General features: G+C 46.4%; 1 protein-coding gene across 1 annotated transcript in view; it reads right to left on the bottom strand.

The window, feature by feature from the left end:
• Positions 1 to 7,822: 7,822 nt before the first annotated feature.
• The window catches only part of LOC112071481 (catenin alpha-1-like), a 2,953-nt gene continuing 904 nt past the window's right edge, over positions 7,823 to 9,871 (bottom strand). Inside the window, exons 2-3 of the mRNA XM_024138933.2 lie at positions 8,439 to 8,519; positions 7,823 to 8,062 (exon numbers count right to left, since the gene is read on the bottom strand). Of these exons, the coding sequence (XP_023994701.2) occupies positions 7,841 to 8,062; positions 8,439 to 8,519 (303 nt within the window). The 3' untranslated portion in view covers positions 7,823 to 7,840. The remainder of the gene's footprint in view (positions 8,063 to 8,438; positions 8,520 to 9,871) is intronic.

Genomic DNA, 9,871 nt, shown 5'->3' with positions numbered 1-9,871 from the left:
TTGTATTGCTTGGGAGAGAGAAACCTACAGGGCTGGTGGCACTTGCTAGTTGAGTGGTAAAGGGACCTGTCACATTTGAAGTTCACAAACATGTGGAAATTGTTTGCTCTATCTAAAATTACACCCAACTGACTGCAGCATTATCACAAAACTGGAGGAGACAAGTAGACTCCGGGGAGTAGGTAGGTAAACTTGTTTACCCTTTAAGATTGGCAGAAAGAAATGTCACAAATAGGATTGTTATGCGTGTCGGCAGACACCATCTCAGCTCTGCTCAGATTTTGCTATGAAGAGATTCATTAGATCACTTAAATGTTTGTATCGCCACTATGTGGCTTGTTCTGGTCACAAGGTTCAGGAATGGATCAAATAAAAAACACATTTATCTAAAATTAGTCCTACAAACAGGACTGTTGGGAGATTTGGATAACTATAGTAAATCAACTAAATCAAATAATACTATTTACCATTTAACTTACATATCTGTAGATACGATGTGATTAGGACAGGTTCAGAATTGATGTGAAACATTAGAAGGGCGGGTTTACAGAGATAGGTGGGATGACTGAGTAGCTGAGGGGTGGTTACAGAGATATTGGGATGGAAGAGTAGCTGAGGGGTGGGGTATAGAGAGTAGGTGGGATGGACATGAGAGTAGCTGAGGGCGGTGGGGTTACAGAGATAGGTGGGATGGTACGTGAGTAGCTGAGGGGTGGGGTTACTGAGATAGGTGGGATGGCTGAGTAGCTGAGGGGTGGGGTTACAGAGATATAGGTTGGGATGCGACTGTACTGCAGTTAGCTGAGGGGTGGGTGTTTGGTTACAGAGATAGTGGGATGCGAACTGGAGTAGCTGATGGGGGTGATGGGTCTTTTACAAGTCTCTCTTCTTTTGCTTGGGAGAAACTACAGGGCTGGATGGCATTGCAGTTGAGGTAAAGGGACCTGTCACATTTGAAGTTCACAAACATGTGGAAATGTTTGCTCTATCTAAAATTACACCCAACTGACTGCAGCATTATCACAAAACTGGAGGAGACAAGTAGACCGGGGAGTAGGTAGGTAACTTGTTTACCCTTTAAGATTGGCAGAAAGAAATAGTCACAAATAGATTGTTATGCGTGTGGCAGACAACCATCTCAGCTCTGCAGATTTTGCTATGAAGAGAATCATTAGATCACTTAAATGTTGTATTGCCACTATGTGGCTTGTTTCTGGTCACAGGTTCAGGAATGGATCAAATAAAAACACATTTATCTAAAATTAGTCCTACAAACAGGACTGTTGGGAGATTTGGATAACTATAGTAAATCAACTAAATAACAAAATAATACTATTTACCATTAACTTACAATCTGTAGATACGATGTGATTAGACAGGTTCAGAATTGATGTGAAACATAAAGGGCGGTTTACAGAGATAGGTGGGATGGACTGAGTAGCTGAGGGGTGGGGTTACAGAGATAGGTGGGATGGACTGAGTAGCTGAGGGGTGGGGTTTATAGAGATAGGTGGGATGGACAGAGAGTAGCTGAGGGGTGGGGGTTACAGAGATAGGTGGGATGGACAGAAGTAGCTGGGGTGGGGTTACAGAGATAGGTGGGATGGCTGAGAGTAGCTGAGGGTGGGTTTACAGAGATAGGTGGATGGACGAGAGTAGCTGAGGGGTGGTTACAGAGATAGGTGGGATGGACAAGAGTAGCTGAGGTGGGGTTACAGAGATAGGTGGGATGGCTGAGAGTAGCTGAGGGTGGGTTACAGAGATAGTGGGATGCTGAGAGTAGCTGAGGGTGGTTACAGAGATAGGTGGGATGGACGAGAGTAGCTGAGGGGTGGGTTACAGAGATAGGTGGATGGCTGAGAGTAGCTGAGGGTGGGGTTACAGAGATAGGTGGGATGACAGAGAGTAGCTGAGGGGTGGGTTACAGATATAGGTGGGATGGACAGAGATACTGAGGGGTGGGTTAAGAGATAGTGGATGGACAGAGAATAGCTGAGGGTGGGTACAGAGATAGGTGGGATGGACTGAGAGTAGCTGAGGGGTGGTTTACAGAGATAGGTGGATGACAAGAGTAGCTGAGGGTGGGTTAAAGAGATAGTGGGATGACTAGAGTAGCTGAGGGTGGGTTACAGAGATAGGTGGATGGACAGAGTAGCTGAGGGGTGGGGTTACAGAGATAGGTGGGATGGACAGAGTAGCTGAGGGGTGGGTTACAGAGATAGGTGGGATGGAGAGAGAGTAGCTGAGGGGTGGGGTTACAGAGATAGGTGGATGGCTGAGAGTAGCTGAGGGTGGGTTTACGAGATAGGTGGATGGACAGAGATAGCTGAGGGGTGGGGTTACAGAGATAGGTGGGATGGACGAGAGTAGCTGAGGGGTGGGTTTACAGAGATAGGTGGATGGCTGAGAGTAGCTGAGGGGTGGGGTTACAGATATAGGTGGATGGGTCGTGAGATAGCTGAGGTGGGTACAGAGAGTAGGTGGGATGGACAGAGAGTAGCTGAGGGGTGGGGTTACAGAGATAGGTGGGATGCTGGAGAGGTAGCTGAGGGGTGGGTTACAGAGATAGGTGGGATGACAGAGAGTAGCTGAGGGGTGGGGTTAACAGATATAGTGGGATGGACAGAGAGTAGCTGAGGGTGGGGTTAACAGAGATAGGTTGATGGACAGAGAATAGCTGCAGGGGTGGGGTTACAGAGATAGGTGGGATGACTGAGAGTAGCTGAGGGGTGGGGTTAACAGAGATAGGTGGGATGGACAGAGTAGCTGAGGGGTGGGTTTACAGAGATAGGTGGGATGGACAGGGAGTAGCTGAGGGGTGGGTTTACAGAGATAGGTGGATGGACTGAGAGTAGCTGAGAGTAACATGACCAAAAGTATGTGGACACCTGCTCGTCGAACATCTCATTCCAAAATCATAGGCATTAATAAGGAGTTGGGCCACCCTTTGCTGCTATAAACAGCCTCCACTCTTCTGGGAAGGCAATCCACTAGATGTTGGAACATTGCGGCGGGTCTTGCTTCCATTCAGCCACAAGAGCATTAGTGAGGTTGGACGATTAGGCCTGGCCCGCAGTCAGCGTTCCAATTCATCCTTAAGGTGTTAGATGGGGTTGAGGTCAGGGCTCAGTGCAGAGCAGTCATGTTCTTCTACACCCATCTCAACAAACCATTTCTGTATGGACCTCGCTTTGTGCACGGGGGCATCGTCATGCTGAAACAGGAAAGGTCCTTCCCCAAACTGTTGCCACAAAGTTGGAAGCACAGAATCATCTAGAATGTCATTGTATGCTGTAGCGTTAAGAGTCACTGGAACTAAGGGGCCAGAACCGTGAAAACAGCCCCAGACCATTATTCCTCCTCCAAACTTTACAGTTGGCACTATGCAGTCGGGCAGGTAGCATTCTGATGACATCCGCCAACGCCAAACCCAGATACGTCCGTTGGGCTACCAGATAGTTCATCACTCCAGAGAACACATTTCCACTGCGCCAGAGTCCAATGGCGACGAGCTTTACACCACTCCAGCCGAAACTTGGCATTGTGATCTTAGGCTTGTGCGCTGCTGCTCGGCCATGGAAACCCATTTCATGAATCTCCCGACGAACAGTTCTTGTGCTGACGTTGCTTCCAGAGGCAGATTGGAACTCTGTAGTGAGTGTTGCAACCGAAGACAGACGTTTCCACTTCACGGTAGCAGCACTTACAGTTGACCGGGGCAGCTCTAGCAGGGCACACATTTGATGAACTGACTTGTTGGAAAAGTGGCATCCTATGACGGTGCCACGTTGAACGTTTCAGTTCTTCAGTAAGGCCATTCTATTGTCAATGTTTGTCTATGGAGATGGCATGGGTGTGTGTTCAATTTAGTAAACCTGTCAGCAACAGGTGTGGCTGAAATATCAGAATCCACTCATTTGAAGAGGTGTCCACATACTTTTGTATTTACGAAAATATCAAAATTACTTTTTTTTTGTTGCTATGTAACTACTGTAAACAAAACACGTATGCATAATGTAACAAAATAAAAAGCTGTAAACAATTGTTTATTTGTGTCATCCAGGTGGTGGATGAGCCAATAAAAAAACCTGTACATCGTTGATAACATTTTAAAGGTCTATACTTCTGAAACCTTTGACTGCAATGTACATTTGTTTGTTTTGTTTACTTAATTTTGTTTCAATGTATGTTTATCTTGCCAAAGCAAGTATGTTACCAATGCCAAAAAACACCCTTATGATTGAATTGAGAGCGAGTGAGAGTGAGCGAGCACGACGAGCATGCGAGAGAACGAATGAGTGAGTCTGAGAAAGAGGGATGGGGGGGGGGAGCGTTCAAGAAAGAGCGCGATGCAAAAAGGCCCGCTTTAAAAAAAAAAAATTGTATCTGTCTGAATATCACTGTGGCACTCAGAACACAACCCACCCGGTTGGTGGACAGCGGGGGGGAAGAGGTAATTTTGTTCCTGTGCCGGTCTCAGTCTGTCAATAAGTTGTAGGTAGATGGAGATCAAACTGTTGAGACAATGAATCCTCGTCCCCTGAGGCACCACTTAACCTTGTCAGGCAGGGGGAGGCTGGGGAAAGCAGGGGAGGCTTAAAGTGGGGCTCCACAGCTGTGACCAGCCATACTGATAAGACAAAGTGTTTGTCTTTCTGTCGTCTGACGGCTCAATCCACAACGCCATGGCTGAGGCACAAACGGCAACCCTATTGCCGATATAGTGCACTAGTCCTACGCGCTCAGGTCAAAAGTAGGGCACTAAATAGGGAATAGGTTACCATATGGGACCACAACATCAGATTGATGCTGCAGCCGCTTCCAGGAAGCTCAAGCCTGTTGACATAAAGGCCTTTGCAGACTGTATGATTTTAGCCGTCCTTATGCCACGGGTTTTGCCGTCCCAGACAAAGTCTATGTCTGCCGATGAAATACCTCTGCGTTTGGTTGTAGGCTGCGGCAAAGTTCTAGCAGTGTCCGAAACGTTAAACCTTTATCGTGTAGAGCTGCTGTTACGAGCCGATCCCGGTGACTGACCAATAGGAACACGGACGGCGCTGAATATGCACACAATAATACAATTATTGTGAAGTCAGATTACTATAATAGTTTGATTTTAAATGTTTACATGCTGTGCAAGAACAACAACTTCCCTAACGATCTTCTTTCATAGAGACATCTGAAAATCAAGCTACCTGAAAAATGCAGAAAAATCACAAAATCAAAAAAAAAACGTTCTACCAACGCGACCATGTTATTTTTAGGACGAGCATAATTTGATTCCGAGTTCAAAGTTTGTATGGGAAAACTATTTCTACAATGCATACTTCCAGTTTTTCCAGACCTCGCTTCAAATCACGCATGAGCAGAGAGTGATGTATGAACTGCTGGTGCTGGCACATGCTCAGATGCACCGCTGCGGTTGACATKGCCTACGTCGGTTGACGTAGCCTCAAGCGATGTGCAGAATGTGACCGAACTGAGGCAAAAAAAATAATAAAAAAAAATAAAGTACAATCTGGCCAGGTTGATCAAGATTTAAATTTTGTAATATCACAGTGTGACATTTAATAATCGTAAAAGACTGAATCCAACAAGCAGTCTGCAAAGGCCAGTGTGTGTGTGTGTATGTGTGTGTGTGGAGAGGCCTATGTTGGTGTATTCTCAGCCCAACTAGGCTATACCATGGCAAATACCTTTTTGAATGAATTACAACACACACACACACACACCGCAGCTTTACACAGCAGCACAATAGCACAGGAGATTTGTTTAGACTGGGTGCTAGCTCCTGGCCTATAGTCTATTGTTCGGTCCCCAACATACACGGAGTATAGAAAACATTAGGAACACCTTCCTATTGTTGAATTGCACCTCCCTGTTGCCCTCAGAACAGCCTCAAAGCCACAGGGATGCTGGCCCATATTGACTCCAATGCTTCCACACTGTTGTGTGAAGTTGGCTGGATGTCCTTTGGGTGGTGGACAATTGTTGATGCATAGGGGAAATTGTTAAGTGTGAAAAACCCAGCCTTGTTGCAGTTCTTGACACAAACTGGTGCGCCTGGCACCTACTACCCTACCCTGTTCAAAAGGCACTTCAATCTTTAGTCTCACCCATTTCACCCTCTGAATGGCACACAAACACAATCTATGTCTCAATTTTCTCCAGGCTTAAAAATCCATCTTTAACCCGTCTCCTGATTGAAGTGGATTTAACAAGTAACATCAATGACGGAACATAGTTTTCACCTGGATTTAGCTGGTCAGTGTATGTCATGGAAAGACCAGGCCTTCATAATGTTTTGTATAGTCCGTGTAAAACACACCACATGAAGCAGTTTAAAAAATAAAAAATGTTTCAAGATGAATCATGCAGCTAGAACGTGAATTAAAATGTGATGTGTTTATTCCCAAAAAGGTTTAAGGGATTTGGAGGGAAAGCTGATCCTAGTTCCTTCTACCTGGGGCATAGCAGCCTAGAACACGGAGGAACCAGATAGGGGCCTAGAACACGGAGTTACCAGATAGGGGCCTAGAACACGGAGGAACCAGATAGCCAAGCTCCAGGATTTTCTATTTGGGGTTAGCATTTATACTAAACAACAATATAAAACGCAACGTGTAAAGTGTTGGTCCCATGTTTCATGAGCTGAAATAAAATTATAAATTTTCCATATGCACATGCATTTCTCTCAAATTGTATTCACAAATTTGATTACGTCGCTGTTAGTGAGCATTTCTCCCTTGCCAAGATAATCCATCCACCTGACAGGTGTGGCATATCAAGAATCTGATTAAACGGCACGATCATTACACAGGTGCACCTTGTGCTGCGGACAAAAGAACAATCTAGACCTTCCGAGTGGCGCAGCGGTCTAAGGCACTACATCGCAGTGCTTGAGGCGTCACTACAGACCCGGGGTCAATCCCGCGCTGTGTCACAGCCGGCCACGACCTGGAAACTCATGAGGCTGCGCACAACTAGCCCAGCGTCGTCCGGGTTAGGGGAGAATTTGGCCGGCTGAGATGTCCTTGTCCCATCGCACTCTAGCGACAACTTGTGGCGGGCCGGGAGCATGCACGCTGACATCGGTTGTCAGTTGTACGGTGTTTACTTCCGACACATTGGTGGGGCTGGCTTCTGGGTTAAACGAGCAGTGTGTCAAGAAGTAGTGCAGCTTGCCGGGTCGTGTTTCGGAGGACGCATGGCTCTCGACCTTCGCCTCTCCCGAATGCACAGAGATACCGTAACGAGATGCTGAAGCTCATTGTGGTGCAATTCGTCTACCGCCATCACCTCATGTTTCAGCATGATAATGCATGACCCCGTGTCTCAAGGATCTGTACACAATTCCTGGAAGCTGAAAATGTCCCAGTTCTTCCATGGCCTGCATACTCATAAGTCACCCGTTGAGCCTGTTTGGGATGCTCTGGATAGACGTGTACAACAGCATGCTCCAGTTCCCGCCAACACCCAGAAACTTCACAGCCACTGAAGAGTGGGACAACACTTCACAATCAACATCCCGATCAACTCTATGCGAAGGAGAGTTGCGCTGCATGAGACAAATGGTGGTCACACCAGATATTGACTGGTATTCTGATCCACGCCCCTACCTTAAAGGTATCTGTGACCAACAGATGCATATCTGTATTCCCAGTCATGTGAAATCCATAGAATGGGGCATAATTAATTCATTTAATTTGACTTATTTCCTTATTTGAACTGTAACTCTGTAAAATCTTTGAAGTTGTTGCATGTTGCGTTTATATTTTAGTTCAGCGTAAGTAATGTCCACATCCTTCGGTCCATCCCTAACTTCAACACCTGACATTTTCTAAAGACACATCAACTCCAGTATTTGAAGAAAACTTCCAAGATGTTTGCTTAACTTTAGGTAACGTACCTCGATGAGCTTGTTGGCGTGCTCGCGGAACACCTGGGCGTATTCCTTCACCTCCTTCTCGTTCCCGTTCTTCGCCGCTTCGATCAAAACCAGCAGAGGAACGTTGGTCTCCAGGAACGAATCAGAAACGTGATCCATGACCGCCTTACGCAGCTACACAGGAGGAGAGTCAGAGCGAGAGAGTCAGACAGTTGGACAGTTATACTAGGTGTACTTGAGAACAGAAAGCCTCTGGTAGAGACACTAAATATTTTGTAAAACCAACCTGTCTCTGGAGGTCTCTGGAGAAGGACTGGGAGGACAGAGAGTACGAGAACAAGGGAAGGAAGGATGAAAGGAAGGAGGGAGGAAAGGAAGAGAGGGTGGGAGTTGGACCAACCTGTCTGTGGAGGTCTCTGGAGAATTCATGTGAGGATAAATGGAACAAACAAGGAGGGAGGAAGAGAAGAGAGGAACAGAAGAGGAGAGGGGAGAGGAAAATCAACCTGCCAGCAGAGGTCTCTGGAGAAGAAAAGGAAGTTGTACCAACCTGTCTGCGAAGGTCCCTAGTCTTCTTGGTCATCCTGTCGATGGCAGTGTTCAGAGCATCACTCCTGTCCTTCTTGCCAGCCTGGAGAGAAAGAGAGAAGGTTAGAGAGGCCTACTGACTGGTAATGACTATTTACACAGAGAGAGAGAGAGAAAGGGAAAGAGGTGGCTGAAAGTCACTGAGGAATGAATCACAGGTCTGCACAAGACAGTGATATGAGTGAGATGGACCATAGATACAGATATCATAGAGATATAGTGTAAGATAGAGAGAACAGTACAGAGTTCTCCCCTCCATCTTTCTCAGTTCTCGCCCTTCCATCCTTTCTCTCTCCACACTCCAACTTCCTTCTCCCATTTCTTCTCGTTCTCCTCCAATTTATTTATCGTTCTCCCCTTCCATCTTCTATCAGATTACTCCCTTCCATCTTTCTCCACGCTCGTTGAGTTTCCCCTGCGGAGGGATATCAACTAAAGGGAAATGAAGTGTCCTGCGTGGAGCCTAATGATCACGGCAGCTTCTTCATATTGATTCCTGCGCCAAGCCTAGATGTTCTGTAGGTTTTAATTGGCCGACCAATCACCTCGTGCGGGAACGCTCTAGTTATTTCCCTGTTCGGTTCCATCTAAGGGTGTTGAGAGGTTCAGATCAGGATGAGCGAACACGACACCGGAGAAACTCCTGGTAATAGCCGTCATTCCAACAGAGACTGAAGGAATCTCTCTCTCGTTCTCTCTCTCGTTCCCGCTTTCTCACTCTGTGAATGAGTGTCAAAGGGAGAAATGGCACGCCATCCGAAATGGCACCCTATTCCCTTTGAAGTGCACTACTTTTAACCAGACCCTATGGCCAATGGCACCCTGCTCCCTTCAAAGTGCACTTCTTTTGATCAAGGCCCATAGGGTAGTAGTGCAGTAAATAAGGGTTGCCATTTAGGGTGCAGTAGAGTGTACCTTGGTTAACAGATGAGAATGAGAGCGGACCGCCAAGCTAGCTGACATCACAAACCAGTCCTGCTCTACCACGGCGTGAAGAAAATAAGAGACAATATATACCTCAACGTGTTGTGTAATTTGGAAAACTAAAATGCAGCCTGACTGCAGAGAGACGCCCCACAGGCCTCCGGTCAAAGTAGTGRGCACTAGGTAGGGAATAGGGTGCCATTTGGGACTCCTCCGGGAGGGAGGGAGGGATCAAGTCGTCATTAGAAGATAAGGTCGTAGTACTAGACAGTGACAGGCTACAGGAGAGGAGCAGGATTTTAATAGAACTCAATAAATACACTGAACTGAAGATGGAGTGCTTGTCATCAGCATACACTGAACACTGCAGATGTTCACACGCTATGCTAATATTAACAGGCTACACAGCCAAATCAGATGCTAATATTAACAGGCTACACAGCCAAATCAGATGCTAATATTAACAGGCTA

The sequence above is a fragment of the Salvelinus sp. IW2-2015 genome, unplaced genomic scaffold (genome assembly GCF_002910315.2).
Source record: "Salvelinus sp. IW2-2015 unplaced genomic scaffold, ASM291031v2 Un_scaffold1621, whole genome shotgun sequence".
NCBI classification, from domain to species: domain Eukaryota; kingdom Metazoa; phylum Chordata; class Actinopteri; order Salmoniformes; family Salmonidae; genus Salvelinus; species Salvelinus sp. IW2-2015.
This window is presented reverse-complemented; position numbering and strand designations above follow the sequence as displayed.